General features: G+C 39.5%; 1 protein-coding gene across 4 annotated transcripts in view; it reads left to right on the forward strand.

The window, feature by feature from the left end:
* The first annotated feature begins 5,314 nt into the window (after positions 1 to 5,314).
* The window catches only part of GARNL3 (GTPase activating Rap/RanGAP domain like 3), a 28,652-nt gene continuing 7,691 nt past the window's right edge, over positions 5,315 to 26,275 (forward strand). Inside the window, exons 1-21 of one of the 4 annotated variants that reach the window (XR_007778973.1) lie at positions 5,315 to 5,623; positions 7,740 to 7,809; positions 9,150 to 9,224; positions 10,519 to 10,618; positions 11,076 to 11,194; positions 11,785 to 11,849; positions 12,461 to 12,524; positions 12,772 to 12,798; positions 13,185 to 13,260; positions 13,841 to 13,939; positions 14,476 to 14,579; positions 15,762 to 15,870; positions 17,203 to 17,248; positions 19,634 to 19,740; positions 20,558 to 20,679; positions 21,383 to 21,487; positions 22,224 to 22,298; positions 23,221 to 23,332; positions 24,072 to 24,170; positions 25,107 to 25,223; positions 25,911 to 26,083. Coding sequence is in view for 3 of the 4 variants with exons in the window: in XM_018917521.3 (XP_018773066.2) it covers positions 5,568 to 5,623; positions 7,740 to 7,809; positions 9,150 to 9,224; positions 10,519 to 10,618; positions 11,076 to 11,194; positions 11,785 to 11,849; positions 12,461 to 12,524; positions 12,772 to 12,798; positions 13,185 to 13,260; positions 13,841 to 13,939; positions 14,476 to 14,579; positions 15,762 to 15,870; positions 17,203 to 17,248; positions 19,634 to 19,740; positions 20,558 to 20,679; positions 21,383 to 21,487; positions 22,224 to 22,298; positions 23,221 to 23,332; positions 24,072 to 24,170; positions 25,107 to 25,223; positions 25,911 to 26,083 (1,920 nt within the window). In the remaining variant the exon portion in view is untranslated. Of the gene's footprint in view, positions 5,624 to 7,739; positions 7,810 to 9,149; positions 9,225 to 10,518; positions 10,619 to 11,075; positions 11,195 to 11,768; positions 11,850 to 12,460; positions 12,525 to 12,771; positions 12,799 to 13,184; positions 13,261 to 13,840; positions 13,940 to 14,475; positions 14,580 to 15,761; positions 15,871 to 17,202; positions 17,249 to 19,633; positions 19,741 to 20,557; positions 20,680 to 21,382; positions 21,488 to 22,223; positions 22,299 to 23,220; positions 23,333 to 24,071; positions 24,171 to 25,106; positions 25,224 to 25,910; positions 26,084 to 26,275 lie in introns of those variants that run through there. The other 3 variants (XM_018917521.3, XM_050981003.1, XM_050981004.1) reach the window with 3 other exon arrangements.

Raw genomic sequence — 26,275 nt, forward strand, 5'->3', positions numbered from 1 at the left:
CTGGGGATCCTGGTCTGTGTCAGGTTCCTCGTCAGCTGGGAAGTTCCTGCTGGCACCGGGCTGTTGTCTCTTATAGACAGCTATATTAAAGAGAACCCAACATCAGTGCCTGATCTTGGCAATCCATTGGCCAAAACTCCATAAGTCTGCTACTCACCATTCTCCTAAGAATGCCCAGCTGCGTGGGCCGCACGCTTCGGCTGCGCTCAGAAGCTGACGCCATCGTCACGGTGTTCACCTGGGTTAAGAGGAGACGAGGTGATGTGGCATTGCTGAAACCTGAGTGGACCCTCGCTCCTCCTCCCTACTTCCCCGACTCACCGCAACTCCTCGGCCGTTGCCGAAGGGTACAGGGGTGAGACGCGTAAAGAAAAAAGGCAAAGGCTTCGTCACCGAATCCGGTAAGACTTCCACAGGGCTCAGCAAACCCAGTCCGACAGCCGGCTGGGGATGGGAGCTCGGCACACTCCAAGAAGACCGCCTAAGGCACAGAAATGAGAATGGAGACTTAGAGTTGCCCCAGAAATTGAGACTTCAGCAACAAAGGGCTTCTGTCCACTGGACAATGCTCACCTTGCCCTCCTCAACTTGACTGCTGAGGTGCAGCTATACTTCCTAAAAATAAAAAAAAAAAAGACAAAGAAGAGCGCTGTAACAGAGTCACACTTGACACTCCCCCTGCACAGAGAAATGGTGACTGACCTGCTTGTGGGAACCCCCTCACCGGGATGGGGTGCTCTGCCATGGATTTTATCCATCTGCATCTGGAAAAAAAGTTAGGACAAAAGTCAAAAAGGCTGCAGGATAACTTGAGAGCTCCAGGCATCTTGTGTCAGTCTAGTAACACCATCCAGAGTCCAACTACATCCCACATGACAAACTTCAAGGCCCTGGGACTTCTCCTATTGAACCAGGCTATGCAGCAGGGCAGAGCAGCTCCAGCACAAATGTGTGCGCACACCCGTGACACAGGACAGGACGTGACAAACAACGGGCAGAAAACACGGACAGAAATCTCTTGGCAAGGAAAATGACTGCGAGGACTGAGAGAATGCAAAATGAGATGACCGAGGTGAGACTGACGGTGAGTTGATGAGGCTCAGAGAAGCCGGGAGGAAGAAGATGCTAACTGAATTGAAGAACTGCAAGAACTGCAAAGATGGATGCCTGGGAATCCTATGGTCAGAATCCTCTCCCTAACCTCACATTCTTACAAGGCCTAATCCGCTATAGTGGATCCTTGTGGGGCTGTCCATACAGCTCAGAAAAAGACCTGAAAAGATATCTGACTAGATGCTTGTAAAGAGAGATGCAATTCTGATACCTGTCTGTGCTCCCAAGTCAAAAGTTTTATAACCTAGGTGCCAGGCCACGGAAGACAGAGATCACAGATGGTAAGAACAACGCCAGGGTTTCTGATAGGCCTCTCAAAGGCCTAAGATAAAAGACATGACATACCCAAACAACACAGAATACACGAAAGACAAGTGACACGACACAGACCGGGACTGCTCTGCCCTGCACACCTCAGCACTGTTGTCAAAAGTGAGATTTTCCTTTTATGCAACCTAAGGAGCTACTTCATTGACATCCCCATCTCCAAAGCAGACTCAAAAACTCCTCCTGGTGGGTCCCAACCCAGCACCCCACTTTTGTCCCCTCTGTGGGTCATAGCCCTCTACTTATCTCTAAGACATCTGGGGATGCCGGTCCATGCCAGGTGCACAAGAAGGCAGCCTCAACATCTGTTAAGTTCCTGCTGGCACTGCTGAGCAACCATTTCCTGTTGGTTCTTAGTTGGCTGCATTAAAGAAAACCAAACATCAACGCATTAAAGAAAACCAAACATCAACGCATTATCTCAGCAGCACATGGGCCAAGACCCAATTATTCTGCTACTCACCTTTCTAATAATGCCCGGCTCCTCAGGCCGCACGCTTCGGCCGTGCTCGGAGGCTGATGCCGTCATTGCAGGGTACACCTGGGTTAAGAGGAGATGAGGTGGTGTGGCATTGCTGAAACCTGAGCGGAGCCTCGCTCCTCCTCCCTACTTCCCCAACTCACCGCAACTCCTCGGCCATTGCCAAGGACAACCCGGCTGACACCTTTAAACAGAAAAGGCAGTGGCTTCGCCACCAAGTCTTGTAATACTTCCGGAGGGCTCACATGTACAGCAAACCCGGTGCATCGGACGGTTGGTGACAGGGCCTGGATGTACTCCGAGTGGATTGCCAAAAGCGCACAAATGAGAATGGATGCTTAGAGTTGCACCTGAGACTTGAGCAATAATAACTGCTTCTATATACCACTCAATGCTCACCTTGACCACCTCACCTTGACTGCTGATACCCAGCTTTACTTCCTAAAAATAAAAAGAACAGTGCTGTAACAGACTCTCACTTCACACTCCCCCAGCAGAGACAAACGGTGACTGACTGACCTGCTCGATGGAACCTCCTCACCCAGGATGGGTGGATGGATTTTTCCCTGGATTTCATGCTTCTGCATCTGAAAGAAAGTGAGGACAAAAGTCAAAGGGCTGCAGGGTAACTTCACAGCTGCAAACATACTATCAATCTAGGAATATCATCTAGAATCCAGCGACACCCCACAAATTGCAAGTCCCCAGGACTTGTCCTATTGCACCAGGCTATGCGGCAGGGCAGAGCAGCTCCGGCACAAATACGTGCTGACACCCGTGACACAGAACGTGACAAACAAGGGGACGTTAAATACAACACATTATGCTACCAACAGTGTGACAAGGATGAGAAAAGACTTTCTGGCAAGATTAATGATGGCAAGGATTGAGAGGTTGTCACAAGAGATGACTGATGCTAAGATGATGGCAGATGGAGGAGGCTCCTCTAAGGAGCGGAAGAAAAGACTGGAACAGAGTGGCCTGTTAGAAGAACTGTTGGTCACGATGATGGAGATGGCTGTGAGACGATGCTATGTTTAGAATGCTCTCCATAGCATACAATGTTATAAGGCCCCGAGTGTTACGACTCGGGCTGGAAAGGCTGGATGGTGATACGCTGCAAAACAAAGCCTCAAAAAGTATCTGACTCGATGCTTCTGAGATGTGACTCGGACATGACCGAGCCCGCCGGTGAAGGAACAAATGATATCGGCGTTGTGCCAAGAAGTGCGAATGTTTGAGAACCTAGAGGTGACGGCTGATGCCTGTGGTGAGGGCCTCGAAGGGAAAAGGCAGAGATATCTGACCAAAGGGATCCCAAAGACACACTAGGTAACACGACACACCAGACAACACGACACAGACCGGAACTGTTCCGCGCTGCCTGCCCAAAAGCTGCGATCAAAAGTAGAGCCTCTCCCCTTCGCTGTCCTAAAAGGCCCCTCAGAGAAGATCCCTTTTCCCTCTGCCAATTTTGGCATCTGTCCCAAGAATTTCCAACCCCCTACTCTCACATTATCCCATCTCCAGCTTGGGACCCCCGACTTATCTTTTGGATGATCAGCAATGTGAATCCACATTGCACCTGAAATGAGTCTGCCTCAGAGGGCCCTGTGATCACCTGTCAGCTACAATAAAGAAAACCAAAAACAAAGTATGAGTTCAGTGTTATATGGGCCACATCCCAGCAAGTCAGCTCTTGCCCTCTCCTGAGTGTGCCTGGGTCCTTCAGTCTCCAGCTTCATCCTGATTCCAAGGCAGTGGCTGTTATTATGAGTGGCATCTGGGTTGGAGAAAGGCAAAGTTAAATACATTCCTGTGAGTGCAGCAGATAACCTTGCGTGCTGTAAGGCATGTGAATGCCTCCACTATGCTTCTGAAAAGCCTTAGCACGGTGGGGCCTCAAATACACACCATTTCCCACCCCCCTGCCTTTAAAACCACCACCCCCACAATAACTCCTAACCAGATAGCTGCTTACCCTCCCTGTCTTAGTTACAATCATCAACTCATCTGAAGCCTCAATCTCAAACATCATCTCTGACACTGGGCAGATGCCTGTTATAACAGGATGAATCTGCTGAAATAAGTGTTGTACTTGATACAACCTAGAATTTCTGGAAGCTGTACTCATCCTCAAAAAAAAATAAAAGACAAAACAAGAACAAAACTAGAAATTAAAAATGTACTTTACCACCCCTAAACACATAGCCCAAAATTGTGAACCTAAATACTCCCTGTATTCAGTGCTGCTTTCTTCACAGTATCTTCAAAACCTCTGTTGCTTTAGATACCAAGAAGCACCTGCTGAAAACAAGCTGAGATAAGCTGAAAGAACCTCATCACTGAAATGAGAGAAGAGTTCTTACCCAAGCACATGTCAGAGAGGGAAGAGGATATAAGGTCCCTCAGCAAGGGCTGGGGTTAATATACCCCTGATTGTACCTGCCTCTTGTTCCCATGATGCCTGGGAAAAGGGTGGGACCAAATCCCACCAGGTATAAAGGCCCTCAGAGCAGCTGTGGCTGTTTGGCTCCTTTGACTTGAGTTCAAGGGGAGTAAAGGGCTTGTTATAGAAGAAATTTCTTTAGAGAAACAATAATGCTTTCTTTTCTACTGCAGGTACTTGGAGAAGAAAAACAGAAAGGTATTTTTCTTCTGCTCGCCGGCAGGGGGTGGTTTTTGGGTTGGCAGGAGATGGGTGTGGCACGGGGCGCAGTGGCAATTTGGTGTTGACTGGTAGCTGTTGTGATGGATTGCCCGCTTATGGAAGTACATAATCGTGATGCAATTACTACTTAGGTTAAGTAGCAATTACTTACTACTAATTATTTGACTGGTGATGTAGATGGAAGTACAGATGATGTGACTAATGGATATTATTATTGGTTACTGACCGCTGGAGTAGTAATTGGGGCCCTATAAAGTATATATTAAAAGGAACAAAAGCTATGTGTCTGGTGCAGCAGTAGAAACTTTCAGGCTCCCAAGGAATAAATAGTTTTCTTTAAATCATTATAGTAAGTGTTGTGGTTTTTTTTTGTTTGTTTGGGGTTTTTTTGGGGGGTTTTTTTTTTGTTTTTTTTTCCCCCAGGGAGCCTGAAAGATTCTACTGTTGCTTTTTTATTCTAAATCTAGAAGGGGAAACAACGTTAGAAATACAGGTAGGAATGGAGAGAAAGAATTAAAATAGGTTAGAGAAAAAAGAGAGTTAAAGAGAGAAAGACCGTGAAAAAGGAAACGGGTGAGAGTGAAAAAGGGAGTGAGAAATAGGGTGAAAAAAAGAAAAAATAGTTGGAGTGAAAAAGAAAGAAAGACATTTGGGAGGGGCGGTGCTGACTAAGGTCCCTCCCCGCACAGGAGCGAAGAACCCGTTCGATCACTTCAAGGGACTGCAGCTCCCGGCGGCGGGGGATGGACCGGTGGCTGTCAGCCCGAACTACAACTCCCGGCAGGCTTTGCTGACTGCGCAGCGGCTGACGCAGCACCCGACGCGGCACATGACTGGTTGGCGGGCCGGGGCGGACGCGCGGGGCCGTTCACCGGGGTAGCGGGATGTGCGCGGGGAGCTCCCGACGCCTCTCCCGCGCGGGACGGAGCCGCGGGAGCGACGCTGGAGGGGTGAAGCCTCTGTCTGGCGGCCCGCATGGAGCTGAGCAGCGCGGAAGGGGCGTCTATCCGGTTCCTCGGCCTCACCCAGCGGTACCGGTGGCGGGGGCTAAGCTCGAGCGGGGTGGGGCGGGGCGTGCTCTGATGGCGGAGTGGGAGGCGGTGCTTTGCTTCCGCGGACCGGGAGCTGGAGGGGCCTCACGGGCGTGCGGCGTCGGACGCTCCCGCGGCGTGGGGCGGCTGGCCGTCGGGCTAGCGGAGGTGCAGGAGTCCCCGAGCTGCAGCCGTCTCCCTCGGGCTGCTGCAGGTGGTGTGGGCGGAGTCGGACGAGCGTCTTCAGAGTCGGTGTCTGAGCGTATTCAGCGTTGCAAGCAGATTGCACTGCGATATCAGTGGAATTACGCGACTGCTGACTGCGTTAGTGCTTATGACTCTTTCTTAAATGAAAACAGATGGCACTAGTAAACGTGTAGGTGGCAAGCCTAAGGGGCATGCAGGCTACATCCTTCTGATCACACAGGTGCAGTCTGCAAACTCACCCCCTTCTGACGCTACCCTCCCGACCCCCAAGTAAAATGCTTTCTAGTGTCGAACTTCTGAAAGACAAAACTTGTGATTTGACACTAGGATCCAAAAAGCCTCCGTATTTAGATTAGCAAATGCATTTAATTTTGCTTCGTCGTTCAACTTTCAGGGCTATTTTGTAGGAGCTTCCGTTGAAACGGAAGAAGCCAGTCCTCTCTCCCCTTCATCATTACTGTTCATTTATACAACTGCACCTATGTTTTCAGAAAAATGGGGAGGGGAGGTGTAGTATACTGTGTAGATGCTGTACAAATGCATGGAAGCTGGTTAGTTATATTCATATGAATAGAGGTGCATCTGTATTTAAATACTTTGCAGTGTAAGTAACCTTAAAATTATTAAGCCAAACTAATGTGAAGCACTGGTGAACTAACCTCCTCAGTGCTAGCAGTTCATCTTAATAAGATGAAAGCTACTGTAAAAGTGTCATCACTGGAGCAGCTGTTTTTCCTATACAGATCAGGACTGAGGAAGGATGTAATTCAATGAAGAAAACTATTATGAACAGCTGATTTTAATCACAGTGTATTTATTAAATTAGCAGATGCGATGTGTCAGAGAGTACAAATCTTAGTGGTGACCGAGATTGGAGAGCCAAAAAGGTATGAAGGCACAGGAATTTGTTAGGGAGTACGTGTGCTTAGGCAAATTACATGATAATGTGAATTGTACCTGTGCCTAAGTTGAAGCCTAATTTTTATGAGGTTGCCATTTAAGGTAAGCATTTATGTTGATGTGAGATTGTGCTTTAATTACAAGATATGAAGCAGGTGATGTGTGATATAAAGTAGTTAGGTTTAGAAGGAGCAGAGATTTGCTCTTGGGTATAATGCTCATTTGTAAAAGGACTGCTAGTGTGTTTGAAGTTTAGGTATGTTTTAGGTAGTTTGAATTGGGACACAAATGACAATATTAAAGCAGTCTTGTTTTAATCCTTAGCTCAGATATACTCCTGTTTTATAAATTATTGGGAGTGCTGTCAGAAAAATGCTCTTGATACGAAAGGGTGTGGTTTGTGGCCAGGTAGTCTGTCTTCAAATTAGTGGAATGTAGTTCGTGAAGGGATGGTGAGTAATGTGATACGATGGTATGAGGTTGGTAATGCAGGCGGATTTTGAATTTCGTGTTCTTGGATTACTTTTGTTTGCTATCTTTGTTAAGGTGGTGGAGGGAAACCTCTGAAATGCTGTTGTTTCCTCATGCTCCTACGTTAAAGTTCTGGTTTCTTTTCTCATTGTGTGGAGGCTGAAAAAAAAGCCAGTAGCAACCTACTGAATGTGGTCTTACTGAGTTGTGTAGTGCGGTTGTCCTCTTTGAGGGATTAAGGTTACTTTTTGAACATGGTTATGAGCCACCACCTGCTTTGGAACTCTGATTGTGTCATGGCTTAGTAATTTAATCATAGCTTTTGCTTCCAGTCAGGACCTGGACATTTGCTTTGGGAGTAACGTGAAAGCCAGACTGCAATGGCTGCTAGGGATTGTGTGTGCTGTAAGAAGTGTTCCCTGCAGCAATGAGTTTGTGCTGTGAACGCTGTTTGGCAGAAATGATCTTTTTTTAATAGCAGGGTATAGCATTGCGGGAAATGTAAGACTAGTTGACTGATGAAGAATTTCTATTCCAGCTCCGTCTCTGAAGATCTGGGTTGCAGACGCGGAGAGTTTAGCAGAAAGCATTATGGGTCTGTGGAGCTTGTAAGTATATGTAGCCAGTCCTTCAGTTTATCAGCTTATAATGCAGAGCTCTAATCCTTTTCTTTTCCAAGTAAAAGAATTGGATCTAGTTTGGAAAATATGCGTTCTCAGCTAGACTTGAAAGTTATAAGCTAATATAAAGCGGCTTCTGAATAGATATATATCAGACCTGTGATAGGAGATCTTTTTACTATCTTAGTAATTAATTTTACATTGTAACAGGAAAGGAAGCTTTATATAAATACTGTGTTTACCTGCAGATGGAAATTGAGCCTTTTTTCCTCTTAGAAACTGAAGCTGGCTAAATATTAGTCTAGTATTTAATGAAGTACTAGCAATTATGTAAGCTATAAACTGTGTACATGCCCACGTGTGTACATACACGTGTATGTAATTTTATATGTACATGACTCATAGTAGTGGGAGAAGGCTAAAAACTAAACAACCTGGTCAGAATTAGGGTTTTGAAAGCAGTTCCCTAGAATCAGTCAGTTATTCTGCCTTTGCTTGAAATTCAGAGGTCAAGTTGGCGCTACGTTTTTCTTTTATCAATTTCTTCTGCGTTATATCTGTGAAGATATGTCAGCAGTGTCATTCTGATTACAAGGTCATAGTGAAATTACATAAATTTGCTGTAGGATAACAGAAGTGGGGAGGAGTTAAGAAAATTATCTCCAGTTCTGTTACTATGGGATGAAATCACAAGTCTTCTACGAGCTATAGTTGTAATTTTCGAGTTCTTGGGTAGTATATTTACTAACGTGTATGTAAATTGAGTGTAAAATGGTGGCCTAGTTGCTGGAAGTTGCATTACGGGAACACCAGGTTCCTTTCTCTTCTTTCCGTATGTTCTACAATAAAAGATGTGTTTTAATCAAAAAATGCAAATAAACTGTTTTCTGATAAGAGGCTTTTTCATTCCTAGTACTTAAAGTCTTTTGCTGGAAAATAAAAAGTTATTTATAATTATTAATTCACAGTAAGTTCACATGAATGGTCTTGTTTCTTGGTTGTTTTGCTTATAAATTCTGCTAGCATTTTATGAAAGTGTGTCATTTTTGGAGTACAGATGTTCAAAGGTTATTGTTGCCCCTTTCAAATTTCGAAATGTTTCAAACTTAACTTTTCCTGCTTCATGTTTTCCGCAGTAGCATCTCATTCGTGTCTCAGAATTCTTACCGGGTCATTCAAAATCTTTACTTAAATTGGTAATAGCTAGACTGATCCCTTCTCTGTGGGGAGTCATGATGCCTGGATCAAAAAGAAATGGTAGTAAGTTTTGATTGCTGATCGTATGGCTATTTTTGGAAATAGAAGCTCTATGTTAAACTCTATTATAGCTTATATCTAGTGATGCTGATGGAGCCATTCAAAGAGCTGGACGGTTCCGTGTGGAAAATGGCTCATCTGGTGAGGTAAGTGCCCAAAAATACTCATAGAATGCTGAAGAAAATTATTCCGCTTCAGTTATTTTACACTTACAAAAGATGCGTTTGCAGTCATTTGCTAAGGCAGAGGACTTTGAAAATTCTAGCATTTTGTTTTGGTTTGGTAGCATTTTTGCTCACTAGATGGTGTTAGGAGAAAAATATGTCTGAATGATGCTTCCCAGTCTCTAGTTCATCACTCTATATCTCTCCTTTCCTGTTGGTACTATGATGTTCATGCTGACCTCTGTGCTTTAAAGTTTGCTCCTTGGCGTGGTGAGGTTTGGCTTCATTTTTTTGACCCTTAGCTGTCTTTTGGTAGCTGTGCTTATCTTTAAATAAGAGAGAAAGAGGTTAAGTGGAGCCTTGGAGAGTAATTCCCTTCATCTTTCTTGCTGCTAAACTCGCAGTGTGTCCCTGCAACTACTCAAGTGACAATTAGGTTTCCACTTACCTCAAGTTTTATCTTCCTTTGCACAACTTTTTCATCAAATCCCATCTTAATATTGGAAAAAAGAAGACCTCATATTCTACAGATACTTGTAAGGTTTTGGTAAAGTGTGCATTGAGCTAATAGTAACAGTGAACTGTTACTGATCATTGGCTTGCATCAGCACTGGCTGCAGAGTTGAAAGTAATCTAACTATTCTGCATTGATTCTTTGGGGAGTTGTGTTTTGTCCTCTGTCTTTTTAGTTCAGTTTCATGCGGTTCAAATGCTGATTAGCTCATATCACAGAAAGATTCGTAGAGTGGGTGGTAGATGGCCACATGGTGAATGAATATGGAGAATGGCTTTTTCTTCGCATGTTAAGTCATAGTGGGAAAGTGCTTGAGGGATGCTTGGGAATTTACCTTAATTTACGAGAAACAGCACTGAAGAACTTCCAAAGCATGCTTTGGTCTAGCATGCTTTGGAATTAGGGATTAATTTGGGAAGAACTGAGAAAATGAAAGCTGAAGGCAATAATTTATTTAAGTTTTAAAAATGCTTGTCTTCAAATTCCACATTGAAAGACCTACTTTTCACTGACATTCTAAGACATTACCCGTAAGAGTGGTACAGTAGGACAAGACTTATCTACTTACAGAGAAATTAGAAAAAAGGGTAAATGAGAGGTAGAAATTTTTATTTCTGCTATGCACCAACTGACTTTGCAAAAATCCTTGCTTTTTAAGTAGCAGTGTACAGCTAAAATTTCCCTCTTTATTTGCTTCTGCCAATATTTTGTCATTTTTTTTCACTTGGCATTTAATGTAACAGTCTCCCAATTCTATTTCAGAATACGGACTATGCTCCGGGTACATGGCACAGAACGGATGTGCATTTGGAAAACCCGGAGTATCATACAAGATGGTACTTGAAGTATTTTTTAGGGAAAGGTAAATACTTTTTTGCGGATGGATTGGAATTTGGACCAATGAAAATGTAATTTGCGGAAATGCTGCTGCTGTTTCTGTAGTTTTGAGCTGTTACTATTTCAATATGGAAAAAGATATGGTGTTAATTTAGTATTAAAACATTTTCCGTCCTATACGTGAAACAAGTCCTCACTTCATGTGTTTTTAAAGTGAAAACAGAGGATGGGTGTCTGTAAGGAGTGAAACCCCTGCTACCAAAAAAGGATGTTTTGAAATCCTTCTTGGCTTTGAAAACTCTACCGATCTCTTTGGGTGTTTTTTTTTACACCGCTGTATATAAGTACTTAGTTATTTATGCAGACAGTTACATACTTTTACGTGTGAATGCGTATGTTTACAGGTGTCTCTCTGATTCTGCATGAGTGGGTGGGTATGTCTTCCTTATGACTGATGGTGCTGCTTGTTTTTCTTCCAACAGTTCATCAGAATTATGTAGGTACAGATGCAGAGAAGAACCCTTTCTTTCTGTCTGTTGTACTATCTGACCAAAATAACCAGCGCATTCCTCAATACCATTCAATACTTTGGAGAAAAACAGTAAGAAACAAATGCTTAACTGCTCTTCTGACTTCTGTTTGTTTGTTCTGCATACGTTTATCAGACGCTTTTTCCTCTTTCTTCAGAATTCTGGTATTTATTACATATCTTTATTTTGTATCATAAGAACATAGCATTCTACCACAGCAGATAGCACTAAACTAATTTTGCAGAAAACATTATACTAAACTGTTTTTTTTTAAGAAATGATGCCTAACTTGTTATGGGTTACATCCTACTATCAGTTTGGGCAGTGACTTTATATTGCTTTTAGGATTTTCTTTTATAATGGTAAGAAAATAGACAGGTCTGATACTGGTTTCACTTTTTTCCTACTTAATGTTCCATGAGATTCTTTTATCCAAGCAATTGTTTTAGAATTCTGCTGTAGGCATGTATGGTGCGCTTTTTTTTTCTTTGCAGCACCCATGACTTTTTTTTTCTTTAAATCAGCAGTAATTATAGCTAAGTAAAATTACCTTGGTTTTCTTCCTTCTTCTTTAACTGAATTGTTTTTATTAATAAGCCTATTGAATATGCTGAAAAAGTTGGTATGTCCTGTAAAATATCCTAGCTTTTCTTGTTTACAGGGTACTCAGAAAATATGTCTCCCTTACAGTCCCACAAAAACATTATCAGTGAAATCTATATTAAGGTATGTGTTTACAGATAAGTTATCAGGTTAGATATTTGCTTGTATACCTTTTCCTGTAATTCAGAGCTTATGTTCTGTGGTTTTTATGATAAATCTATAAAACCTATAAAAATGGTTTTGCAAGTCTTAATTTTTAAGGCAGCAAAAAGTGGTTTTAAAGTCTGTTCTTGACCAAAGTGAAAAAGCGTGAATTTGATGCTGAACTTCTCATTTTTCATTTGACTTGCCTTGAATTATTTAAGAAGAGAGAGAATTAGAAAAAGAGAGAAATAGAATTGGTTATTGAGCCCTCCTAAAATGCTCACTGTGATTATGTTTAGAACCAAAATGAAGAGTGATGTAATAGAGCTCTGTGCTTTATAAGGAGATAAATTTAAACCTGATCTCCACACAGGGTCTTACTAATTTCTGTTTTTAAAATACAAAAGAAGTTTAGAAAGTGTTGGAAGTTAGTATTTTGGGAAAGAAATGGCAGTTCCACAAAACATTCCATTTAACAGAGTCTCTTCGAACAATTAATTTTGTAACCATTGTAACTGCAATCAGTTGGTGGTTCGGCGTCGAAATGTGTACTTGCCCTTCTGTAAAGCACTATTTCATTTGCATTTCAGTGCTATGAGTCTTGATAAATTTGAGAAGAGCCCAAGAGAAATTTTTCATCCTGAGATACAAAAGGTGGGAAGTGACTTTTTTTTGTTTGGTTTTTTCTTTATTATTTTCTGGAAATATAAGTAATTAATTATAGATACTACTAGCTTGCTTATTCCAGTAGCAGCTAATAGCAATAATAATGTAATACTACTTAAACTGTCTTTATCCATTGAACTGGCCATTTTAAATCAAAACTTGTAAACACAAATAAAACCATCATCCTTGTAGATCTTTAATATGAGGGGGTTAAAGATACTGTTTTTGTTTACAGGATTTATTGGTTCTTGAAGAGCAAGAGGTAAGTATAAACCTAACTACTTCTAGCTCACAGACCCATCCAGGAAATACAGCTTTGCATTTTGATGGGCTTATGATGACTTTGTAATCAATTGCTTATTGCAGTAAAAAAAATTCATGTTTTTTGAACATGACTGCAAAAATAACTTTAAGCACCAACTTAATAATAATAGATCACCAATTTTAGTTAATAGTTTTATATTATATATACTATGCTATCAAAGTTTCAAGTTAAATTATTATGTATTGGGAGATGGTATAAAGTGTATGTTCTAATGTGTAGGATGTATGCAAAGATGCATACACGAAGGTCCTTAGAGGAAACAAATTTTTCTGTCTTCTGTTTGACTGTCTGTTTATCATACAATATTTACTTTTATTTCCCAGGGATCGGTGAATTTTAAATTTGGAGTCCTTTATGCTAAGGATGGTCAGCTTACAGATGATGAAATGTTCAGTAATGGTGAGTTTTTCACCTTCTCCTTAACTGTTTTGTTCGTCTGAATTAAAAAACAGCAAGGTAGTGCCTACAGCTAGAAGCAGGGTGGTAGGCAGTAGTTATATGAGCAGTTGTGTAGTTTGGTTTCATGTGTTGGGTGAAAAATTGTAGCATAGGGCCTTCTATGTCTGTAAGCAGTTGCAGTAGGAAGCCTATTGTTACAACTTGAGAGTGAAATCTCTCTTCTAGAAATAGATTGCGTGACATGAACTTTTAGAAAAAAAAGGCATTTGAAGCAGGCAGCTCATTAACTCACTGCTTGTAGTTCTTTCACTCTTTTGCAGCATGATCACATTCTCCTATGCACTTGAACAGCACTGGTGCTAGCAAAAGAGGTCACTGTTTGACGTCATGTGATGATGCCTGTGTGATTGGGGTGCTGTTTCTGGAAGGGCAGTAGGCTTGGAAGACATGAAAGGAAACTAACTCAGCTGAAACTTGTGTCCTGGAAGCAGGACCCATTTTCTCATTTCGGTCGTTTTTGAGATATGTTCTATTACTATGGGTGCGCTTTTTTGGTAACATTTCTCCCTCCCACATGTAGAAACTGGAAGTGAAAGCTTTCAACGGTTTTTGCGTCTTTTGGGTGACACAATTACTTTGAAAGGCTGGTCAGGCTACAGAGGAGGACTGGACACTAAAAGTAAGAACTTATCTTAAGCAACGAAAGGGGGGTGGAGCTGCATTCTAAATGTTTCTTATTACATATTGTGCATATTGTATATATTGTGGTTATGAAAAAATCCCAACACGGGCTTCCTCGTATGTGTACTAAATGCTCCACTTCACCAGGAACGAGTCAGGTCAGCTTAAGTCACTGGTATGGAATGCAGTTATGACAGGTATTATCAAGGCGAATGGTTTCATTTTAAGTTGGAATGAGATGAACAATAACCTGACGTGTTACTTGCTTCATGATAGAAGGATATTGTGGCTTGAAGACCCCTGTGATTTCAGGCTGCTAGGTGAAAGGAGTCATAGGTTTTAAGTGTGAATATGCAGATTAGTTGCAAACTTGGGTTTGGACTCACATGAAACATGTGGTGTGGACATTTTCTAAAATGGATCTGACAAAAAAGGATAACGGAAGAAGATTTGGTAGGAAGACTTGAAGTATCTTTCAATCTTCAGAAAACTTAGAGGAGATACTCCTCCTTAAAATGTTGCCTTCCCTTGCAGATGATACAACAGGAACCTGTTCCATCTATACAGTTTTTCAAGGGCATGAAATTATGTTCCATGTTTCAACCATGCTACCATATTCTAGAGAGAACAAGCAGCAGGTACATGGTTCTCTCTTTCTTATTTCCCTATTTATTTGTTAAATCACAAACTCCAAAACTTTGTAAGCAATAAAGGAATTCTTGTCTGTTAATATTTGAGAAGTGTAAACCTTGAGACTTTTGCACTTTTTTTCCTCAATATCCTACCTGATGCTGAAATTTTCGTTATGTTTATTAGAAATAATGCATCCTACCATCTCCATTAAGGTACAAAAGATACTTGAGAAGAAGATCTAAATTGCTTCACTGAGAAGTGATTAAGTGTGGTGTTCAGATGACTTGAAGAGCTTCACTGCTGTAATTATTACCTCAAAGACTAGGAAAACTGGAACTTAGCCTTGCGTGTGAATTGTAGGAATATGCACGTGTGTAATGTGTAACTCCTGCTTGAGTAGCAATTAGTGTCGCTTGAAAGAAATTCCCCTTGTGAGCACGTTAAGGTTGGTAACTGTAAAGTGCTGTCACACTGCCGTGGATTAACTAGGTGGGTTCTTGTTCAAATGTGCTGTCATTCATTGCTCAGGCCTTTCTTTGTGTTTATGATAAAAAAATACTTTATAGGCACATGTGTTTAGTAAATATGGTACATCCATAATAATTTACCTAAATTACTTACAAATTACTTGATTCACTATCGATTATGCATTCTTAGATTTATTCTTATTATGCGTTCTGACCTATGACAGTTTTCTCACGCTTTTTGCTTGGACTGATGAAAAGATCACTGAAGAAAATGGAGGCAAATCAGGATATATATAATTTTTTAAGAATAATTCAGCACCAGAGTGTTTAGTCCTTTTATTTCAAGTGGTAGCTTCGCTTTTTTTGAATGCTAGCGTTTCCTTGCCAGATTAATTAATATTAATTATGGAAACAATGAGTGCTTTTCTAAATGTATGCAATATCTATTCTTCTAGAACCTGCCTCGTGTGTGCACCATGTCATTGCTAGTTTTACTTGCTTATAGTTAAGTAATGATTTTCTGTTGTCCTCAGTCATATTGACTATAATTTTTCTGTTTGCAGTTTGGGAATATTGTTTTATTGTTCTGTCACAGAATTGCTAATATACTTATGTGTGTTGTATAAGTCACTATCTATCTCTTTTTCTGCCTTTTCTTTCTTTTTTTTTTTCTTTTTTTTTTCCTTTTTTTTCCTTTTTTGTTTTCCTTTTTTTTTCCAGGTAGAAAGGAAGCGACATATTGGAAATGACATTGTCACTATCATATTTCAGGAAGGTGAAGAGTCTTCTCCAGCATTCAAGCCATCCATGATTCGCTCTCATTTTACACGTATCTTTTCCCCGACATTTTCAAATGCTTTTTCTTTTTTTTTAAGATCAATATTACTTTTAATTCTGTCCTGAATGCCTCCCTCTATGCTGTTTATGGAAGTGAAAACTATTTTACAAAGACAGTTGCATTCTTGCATTCTTCAGCTTCTTGACTAGGAGTTTCCAAGTCGGCAGCATCAAACAGTGTTTGTTAAATCCCTTAGAAGATAAGGTAAAAGCAGGAATGTGAGTTTTAAGTAATTTTATTGAAAGCATTTATTTGTATCATGTCACAAATCTAATTTTATACCTTTTCAAGAAATACGAATTTATAAATAAATTTCTCTCGGTTTTGTAAATTATTTTGGCATTCAGTTTTGGCATTTTACTCAATATTGTCTTTCAATGTTTAGATGTTTATTTTAAATACTTGCGTATTTTAGATCAGTATTTGTCAAATTTTTCAGACTGTTTACCATATATTCTCCAGTTTTTTAACAGTCTGTGTTTTTCAGACATCTGGTTGAAAAGATTTTGAAGACTATATGATTGCAAAAACCAGCGGCCAATCTCTTGGAATTACCATGGGGTCACAATAGTAGTAATCTGTAGACCCCAACCTGGCATGTGTTAGACTAGATGGAATGGAATGAGGGGAAATGAATGAAAAGAAAACTCTAGTTTCCATCTATACTGTGTTGCTGAGTTTTAAAAAGTTATCACAAAGCTTAAGACTTCCGCACCTAGTTCTCAGGCAGACTAAATGTTTCTAGAACCCACTTGCTAGGGGTGAGCAAATGAATGAAAATGAGCAAAGTTAGAAAAAATAATAAAAATCTTTACATATCGAAGCAACCTAAATACTAAGAAGAATTGTTTACCACATCAGTGTAACTCTACAATAGAGCATCAGCCTTGGTATAACTTGCACTTTAAATCATTCTCTCATTTTTCCAATAATTGTTGGCTAAATTGTTTCACTGGAGTATTTTCTTCAGTGGAAGCTTTGGTATAAGCAAGTTCAGTATCAGTACTGCTTTATCAACTAAAAAGTTTTTAATCACAAATATATCAAGTACAAGTAAGACAAACTTCTGTAGTATGTCTTATGCTGTGTCTGTGGTAGTAGCTTGATTTTTAAAACTGTTGATCAAGCAATAACATTTTCATATAGGACCTCTTGTGTATAAACAGTAAAATCTATATAGTCTAGAATTGTTTATATATTTACATTGACTCGATTAATATATTTTACCTTTAGTAATTCTTCAATGTACTGCACAAAAAAAAGTTTATCAAAATACCTGTGAGCTTTATTAGAGCTGGATTAACTTCCTTAACTGTATGGCAGATATTTTTGCTTTAGTGAGATATAATAAGCAGAATGATAGTTACAGGTAGGTGCCGATTCTAACAAATAATTTCACAATGAATAACTGATGGTTTAGAGAAAATGGGAAAACATTTTGGCTATGGGAGAACTTTCTGGCATACAGACAGATCCACCTGTCTGTATGCCAGGAAGCCAAATGTGCTTTGGAAACTGAAGAGCAATATGGACCGCATGCAGATGCCACTGAACTGGCTATAAGTAGCAGGTTTCTTAACATCAGGAACATTAAATTCTGCAACAGGCATAAGCTAAGGGGGAAACCCAAAACTGTTTTTTAGATGAAATATAAAAAATGATGAAAGATATGCTTGGAACTTTCAGACCTGGTGAGATCAATGACGTAGTACACTACGTGGATGGTGACAGTTAATTAATGCGTGTGACGTTGTAATAGCCATGGACTACAAGTCCTTACAAATTTCAGTTTGGCTGTAGCTGAGCAAACTAGTTCATTTTTAGGGATTTTAACAGAGTACTTGTATAGTTGAACGTCACGTACTGAAAACCTACTAGAATTTTACGTATTACTGTGTTTTTCTAGCATTCCATTACACTGAACTCCAGACAAGAGTGATACTTCAGTTTGTTTGTGTGGATTTTTTCCCCTCTGCCTCCTATTTACATCTAAGGTTTCTTTTGGGTCATGTCTGTCATGCAGTTAAGCAAAGGAATAATTTTATTTTGCTTCATGATCTTGTCAGCTTCCTCTTGCAAATTTGTTTAAATTGATGTTTAAAACATGTTCATGATTCCAATGTGCAGTGAAAATGCAGTCACTTCTTTCTTTTTCTTCTTGCTTTGAGACAGAAAGCTGGGCGTGCATCCCTCATTACCCTTTAAGAAGTGATTGTTGTCCTGATTGTAAACTGCTAGTCTGTAGATGGGTTAGCCATGGTAAAATGCTTTTTATATTGCTGTTTATGAGGGGAAGGAAATGAGTTGCAGTCTGTAAGATAAATTTCTCTCTCTTGCGTTAAGTAACTGGCAGCTTTTACTAGATAAGTCCATCTTAGTTGCTTCGTTCTCCCAGTCTTGACACATCTTGCTGTAGTACATATTGCATAATATTTTTTTCCTATATGATGACCTTATAACATTATACTTCAGCTTGCCCCCATTACTGTTCCTTCTGTCCTTTGATTGTAGGCCTGAATAGAACTCGTTTCTTCTCTTTCTTTTATGTGTGTGTGAAAACAGTCTTCCAAGTGGTCAAAATTACAGTAAAAAGGGACAGGGAATGCTCTAGGCTTTTGAGGCAAATTTTCCTTGTTTCAAATGCAATACCACTATGAGGTCTGACACTGAATTTCTGCTTAAGGTGCCTTTATGTTTTATGTCACCCAAGAAGTCTAATTTTTTAGTCAGTTTTGTTATGGCTTTCCCTGTTATAATTCATTCTGATCTAGTTAAGGAACATTTCACACTTTTTGTAGTTATAAATGGTTGCTTTTTTACCTGGACGTAATTAAATAGACATAAGGCATTTATGAAACTGTGTCTCAAATATGTGAAACAAATATTAGGATGATCAATATTCATGCAAATGTAGTGCTGCATTTCATATTGTATGCAGTTCCTAAGCTTTCAAGAAAAAAGACCGTATGAAAGCACTGTGATCCGTTAGAATCAGTATCAGTCAGTTGCTGCTGGTTTTTGGAGAAAGTAAATTCTGTCTGATTTCTAAAACAGCAGATAAAGGATAAATCTAATTTTGCCACTTACCTTGCTGTGACCTGTGTCATCTGCACACATGCCACTTGGAAGACTTGTTGGCAAACTCTCACTTGAAATAGCCAAGAATGATTACTTATCTTAAAGAAGCTATGCCCTGGTGAACAAATAGGCATAGGTTTGTATCAGTCATTCAATATTGCTATGCTGGATCAAAATAACTCGGCAGGTCCAGCTGTCACAGAAGTTATTCTGACTCTGTCTTCCTCAGTGAAAATTTGCTGTTCCCAGGCTGCAGATTTATATGTCGTAAGCCATTGTTACTTTGAAAGCATCAAATATTTTCTGCATGTGGTGAATCCATAGAGAAAGTGGAAATCTATAAGGAGAACATACTTTGTAGGTGAAGACCTGTTCTTTTACAGTGTTTTTGAGTAGGACTGTATTTTGCTAGTGCCACTAAAACTATTGCTGCATGAGTAGAACTGCTAAGTTCTGTTCTAATTCTATGTCCCCCGTTAGTTTGTGTAAAAGAAACATAACTATGCTGTGCTGAGTAATTCCAAGTGAATTTTTTGCTATGCCCTTTGAAATTCTTACGTAAGACAACCAGATAACAGTTTCCATTTTTTTTCTTTGGTTCTGAATAGCTACTATAAAAAAGAGGTAGGGTTTGGGTGTGACTTTCAATGTAGATAAATATTTGTACTTTCAATAGGCTGAAAATATTTTCAGAAGAAAGTGTTCCTCTCTTTGGGCCTCCCCTTCCATCCCCACCTGTGTTTACAAATCACCAGGAGTTCAGGGATTTTGTGTTGGTGAAATGTAAGTCGGTTTTTCTTTTGCTAGAAACACTCTTTAAATAATTGTGCTAACAAAATAAGATTCATTATGCTTAAAACGTATATGCGTTTTCTTGTGCATTCTGCTGATCTATATGCGATTTTTTTTTCACATCTGTAGCATAGTTGAGATGTCAGTTCCATCAAACTGTTACAGCCAGATTAACAAAAAATTCTCTTCTCAGCCTCTACTAGACAGAGGCTGACTTTCACATTTGCAGAAGGTGCAGCCGCATTTAGCTTTGCATTTTTGAAAAGGGCTTGGGAGATCTGAAAGGATTTATAATGCTGTTCATTATTTAGTAATAGAAGGTGTTGATTTAGTAGCTCTGAAAACCTGAGACTAGCATCTCTTCTGAATGTATTCCTGAAGGTGCTGAAGTATGCCTATGCAGCACTTGTTAATTCTGTAATCATTCAGTTCCTATTTTCATTGACCTGTGTTTGCCCTTCTAAATTGGCAAGAAAGGAATCTTTGAAAATTGACTGTGTTGATCGCAATTAAACCTGACAGGAGCTCGATGGCTCATTTTGTGTGTTTAAATTGTTTGGCACTTAAATTGACTGGCAGTTTGTCCTTAATTTTTTTATTAGTTAGGTATTTATTCTGATGCCTTTTGGAATTTGTCTATTACTAATTTTTCTCCTTTGACTTAAGGGAGAGTTATTCTTTAAAAAGACAAAAAGGAGGCAATTTTAATAGGGGCAGAGCAGGTGTTTTGATACAGAGGCAAACTAGAGTTGGTGGATAATTGTTGAAGTTCATTTACGTAACTTATCTTTGTTCCATAATCTTTTAGTAATAAATGGTGAAAAAGCCACCTTGGAAACACCAACATTTTCTCAGAAACGTCAACGCACTCTAGACATGCTAATCCGCTCTTTATACCAAGACATGACGCCCGACCTACACAAAGGAAATGTAAGTCAGAAGTTTCTGCATCCCTCCGATGTGCTGTTCTGTTCTAACTGGTAGCTTGAATGTTCTGTCACTTTAAAGGACTGTAATCCTGATGAGCATTGAATTGCATATGACTAAGCTAAATACTGATTGTTGTATAACTTACTTTATAGTTATATGAAAGCTGACAGACAGTCCTTTCTGGACAGGACTCTTCACCAGGTGTGAGGAGAAGCATAAAAATGTCATACTTCGTGTAAGCTTACCTGCAACAAGGGACTAGGGAATTTAGATACTATAAATCCAAGCATTAGTCTGTATTTAGTCATAGTACATAGTCTTACCACCATAAAATCTGCATTTGTTCTGTTATGTGTAAATTTGGATGATTCTTACCCCTGGGTAGCTTTAGGTAGCTTGAGGTAACTTTATTTTGGGTGATCAAGACTTAGACTTACTCCTAAAGTGATTCTTGGCTAAGTTAAGTACTTCTAAAACTAACAAGGTGCTATTTTTTTTCCCAATGTTTATTTCTTTTATCTATATAGATCTGCTTAAACTGTTCTTTTTCATATATTCATGTCACAAATTTGTGTGGTATGATTGTACCGAACATCACAGTGGTAAACTATGACAAGCTGTAAGGTCAAGCACTGAAAGATTGGAAGAGTTGCAGTTTCTCTTCCCTGAGAAGCTGTGCAGTTAGAAACATTTTCTGTTTTAGAACATGCTTAATAGAAGATCGTTCAGTGATGTGTTACCAGAATCCCCAAAATCAACCCGGAAAAAAGAGGAAGCTCGGCAAGCAGAGTTTGTTCGGCTTGGTCAGGTAGGATCACTTTAGAAGGTATGCAGCTATGTTTACAAAGGCTGTGTCTCTCCTTTTGTTAGACTTTGATTACCTTGATCCCAGCTGTGTTGGGATTTAATGAAGTTTTCTGTGACCAGAAATGGTTTTGTAGTATTGCATTATTGTAAGCTAGATTAAAATAAAACGTGAATAGAAGTATTTATATGTTAAGCCTACATTAGGTATACATGTAGAAATATTTCTATTGTACATGAGTTAAATGAAGGTTTTAAAATCGTCCCTTAGGGGGATGCCTGGCAATATATGTAGACAGACATATATATAGTTTGCCTTAGTGTTTGTTAGAAAGTTTTGCAAATCAAAGGTGAGTTTGTATAATTGACAATGGTCCTCTATCTGGCTACTTATTATAAACTGTGTAGATGGTTAGATTCTGTAGTTTAAGGTGGAGGTGTTTCTCTGTTACCATGTTTGACTCTTCTTTTCTGAGTTGCCATTTAGGAAGCGAGTAAACAAAACAAGAAAAAAAAAAACCAACCAAGAAACAGCCAAGTATGTTTTGGCTGAGAAGATACCTAGTAACCATCTGACGTTGCTGAGGATACAGAATTATGCTTCTTTTTTCCTAACTTAAAATGGCATAGGAATTCCAAACTGGAATTATTTCTAGTCCTAAAATGTCCTTTAAATATAGTCTTTAGTTTGGGTATTGCTGGCAAAAACTCAGTTTAAATAAAACATCTGTTTGCATTAGGCATTGAAATTGAAAACCACTGTGAAAGGGGATACCACAGCTAACTTGGCAACCACAAGCTTTTGTAAAAAGGAGGTGAGTAAAACTGTCAGAGAAGTTATGGAACATTAAACATTATGTAGTATGGTATATATTTATTTACTTCTCTAATTAGTTGCTGCAGCGGAAAAGATGAAAGGTACAGTGTCAAAGTGATTCTGCAGTCACTATTAGATTAATAAAGGATGAGCCTGGGGGCAGAAGCACTTCTCAAGTTAAAGCAAGTGCGGACGTTGTTATACCTGGAGAAAATTCAATGAAGGCGACATTTTCCATATGCAATCATCTTTAATTTCAGCACGTTTGAAACAAGATTCAGTTGTGTTTTCATTTCCTTTTATTTCATTTGGATTTTGTTTGAAGTCATTAGGGAGTGAAATATGCCAGCTGTACTCTTCTGCATGTGTTTTAAATACAAAAGCTTCAGAAGTGCTTCTAGAATTTCAGGGATTCCAACTAATATATTAACTGGGAGAGGAGAGGCAGGCCCTGGGAGGTAAGTACGGAGAACACAGGATGGAAGAACAGTTTGGCAGAAAGGCAGAAACTGTACCATGTGCTAGTCGCTAAACATCCCGAACGTAACAAACTGAACCATAAAATGTAAGCAAGCTGTGTGTGCGTAGTGATACGTATATTTTAAGCCTATAGGTTTCGGATTTTTAAATGAAAAAAAGTTGCATGATGGTTGCACTGAGTTTCAGCTGCATGTGTTGTAATTCCAGCACTTCAGGTATGTGTCATACACTTAGCTAGTCTCCAAACCACAACTGGTGCAGGAAGTCCTCTGCCAGAAAATTATTTCAGTTTTGATGTTTCAAATTCCAGCAATATACTGTTTGGAAATGTATCCTGCCAAAAGCATTTACATGTTATTGCCATTGTCCATCACATTCTGTGTCTGTATGATCTGTATTTTTTAGTGTACTTAATATGTATCCCTTATGTTACTTCATAGCCTTGGGAATCTCAGTCTTTCTGCAGTAATTTTCCTCATGAGGTTGTCTGTGCAGATTCTTGGGGCCAGTCCTTGCTGGTTTCTACAGATGCTGGCATCTTGTTAATAGATGGTTAGTAAATGATCTAGTGTTTTTGTGTCAATTTTTAATCTATCTGACCATTTTCTTGAAAATGTGTGTTCATAAACTCTGTTCAGGTGTTAGTAAGTCTTTATGTAGGGGGATAGTTACTAATCAAGTAAATCTATTACCTTTATGTAACCTAGTTGCAAGAATTCATTCTGCGGTAGAATCAAGCCATATTGGGGCTAGTGTTAATGCAGATTTCTGAATGTGTTCTTATTTCAGATGTTATTTTCTTGACCATCTGAAAAGCTGTAGGAGGTCACATCCAGGTGCAAGAGATGTCTAAATGGCTTGTCTGGTTTTCTTAGCCCTTGATAATAGTGAGCATGAAGCCGAGGGCTTATGTGACAATGAAATCCTACTTCTTCCCTTAGCAATGATATTGCTACTCTGACCCCTTATAATCCTCTGTGTGCTACATAAGGCCGGTGGGACTGAGGGAATGAAGTTAGTGTTTGGTCATAATTCTCAAACTTGCCAAAGGAATGTCACTTTTAGATTTCAGTCGCTTTATCTGATTCATGAGAATAATAAAAGTCTCCTGTGAGGAAGTATTGACTATAATGCTGTGGCACGTGTAGGCACTTTGTGCGGTTCTTTTTGGGCTTTTTTCTCTTCATTTTTGTAAGAAAAAAACCCAAGACTTTAATTAGAAGAAATAAATGGTTCAAAACCAGCATCTAAAGTTTTAGTAGGGTTTTGAATACATATGTTTCTTTTTTAGATGGTCAACCGTCAGTGCAAGTGTTTGATAAAACTCTCCAAATAAAGCAGATGAATGTGTTGGAAGCTCTGGATCTTTTGATTGCCCGAACAGACAAAGGTAGGAGAGTTCTTGGATCCTTGCCTGACTCCGGGTATTGCTGGATATGTATGTCTCATGACAATTTTGTCTCGTTCAGAAGGCTTAAATGCGCGTAAAATGTGCACTTTTTTAGTGAGGTAGTTTTTACCCGATAAAAGAATAGTCTATGATTGAGTTTCATAAAGGGAACATACACAAAGGAAGATCAGGATCTTTTGTCTAACTCAGGAAAGCATTACAGATATGGTTGGTTTATTATTATTTTTACCCTCTTATGTCTGTTTCCTCAGTATTTGCTGAAGTTCTGCTTACCCAAGCTTTGGGTAAAACGTGGTTCCTTCTGTCTCACTGGGAGTTAACCAGTTTGGTTGCATCTGGTGAAATTCACCCTGAGATCTTGCAGAACTAGCTCAAACTACGTGAGAGCCATTTGCAGTTCTCTCAAGACACCTGGAGAATGGGTGATGTTTTTGAAGATCTGGCAAGTGTAGTTACATCAAAACTTAGTTTGTGAAATTTCTAGAGAAAACGCTTCTGTATCCTGAAGGGTTCAAACTCTGTTGAGGATCCAGTTATCAGTTGCTCACCTGGATGGTTCCAGCTCTTAAAGTAAACCCTTTACCTCTTGCCCTATAGTTTATATCTGTTGTATTTTTGTTATTTTTCAAGATTTTATGTATTAGCAAAATATTGTGCATTTCACTGTTTGGAAGCTCTCAGATCATTCTTTGGTGCAGCACCATCTAATGGGAAATGTGGCTACTGTACTGAAGGGGTTGGTTACTAGAACTGTGAATCCTAGAGAGTTCATTAGTCTTCTGTCCCCAGAGAGGTATTATGCTTTGTTTACTTTTGTTCTGTTTGTCAGGTGCTGCTTCTCATTGGAAGTATTAACTTAAAACTACCATGTTCTTTTTTTTAACTTCTTTTTTCCTGGTTCTCTCCATACGTCAGGGAAAGACTCTCGTATTCTTGTCTTCAGACTCAGTGCTGTCCAAAAAGATATAGAGACTAAAAAAATCATAAGAAGCAAATATGACTGCAGAGAAAATAAACTGGAGAGAACAAAAGGTGATATTGTTATCCTTATCCTGTGTTAAAAAAATCCACTGTGCTTTGATGCTGGTAGTTGCCAGGGTCTTATTAGCTCTCTTTAGGCAGGTGTATGTGTTCACTTTTAGTTTTTTTCTCTGGACAAGTCAATTCAAACTTCGGTAAGCTTATATTTGAAAATTACTCTAGTACAGTCCAGCACGACATTTTTGAATGTTGTAAAAAAACCATGTTACTTGGAAATTGCTAATGATGAAAAGCTTTAGAGAAAAATAAGATTTCAGGGTTGGGAGATAGGAGAAGAATTTTGTGGGCATGTTAGACTGAAATAAAGCACACTTTAAGCTGGACTGGCACACTGGCAGATCCCCTGTTAAACAGTAGTGCTTGGAGTAGTCTGGGTGTTGCCCATTATTTTTGTGGAAATAAATGTTTCCTGGTCGTCAGAAGTAAGCTGCTTTGAAAAGCTGGAAGTTGCAGAATAGTGACTTTCCATGTACTTCAGATTAAGAGTAAAAGTAGGTTTTAGAAGGGTCATAGGCTTTAGTCTTTTCCTAGAAGTCAATGTAATCCTAAAGAGGAGTTTTTAATTCTGTGTTGCCAAATCATCCATCAGAGCCCTGTTGTACTAATCATCATACAAAAACAAAACAAAAAATCAGACCCTATCCCAACTACTTAGAGTCTAGAACATTATTTCCTCAGGCTGCCATTTGTATGCCATTAACACTCACCACGGAAGCGAACTGAGGATTGTTGCAGCTATTCGGAACAAACTACTTCTTGTCACAAAGAAATATAATTCGGACGACACTTCATTCAGCACCTCTCTGCTATCGTCTCCTGAATCTCCAGTCGAGGAGTTTCAGTACATCCGGGTATGTGTAATCTAGTCCCTAATTTTCTTAACACACTCAGCAGCACTCAGCTAGTGTGGGGGGTGCAGGGAAGGCAGAGTATGCATTATCATCTTCCTGAACCTACAGACAGATAAGTGAGAAGCCATATGGTGGAGATCACTTGTATATATGCTAAATAAAACTTTCAGACTTTTTAAAGAATTGTTTCTG

Source organism: Serinus canaria, chromosome 17, assembly GCF_022539315.1.
Source record: "Serinus canaria isolate serCan28SL12 chromosome 17, serCan2020, whole genome shotgun sequence".
Classification (NCBI taxonomy): Eukaryota; Metazoa; Chordata; class Aves; order Passeriformes; family Fringillidae; genus Serinus; species Serinus canaria.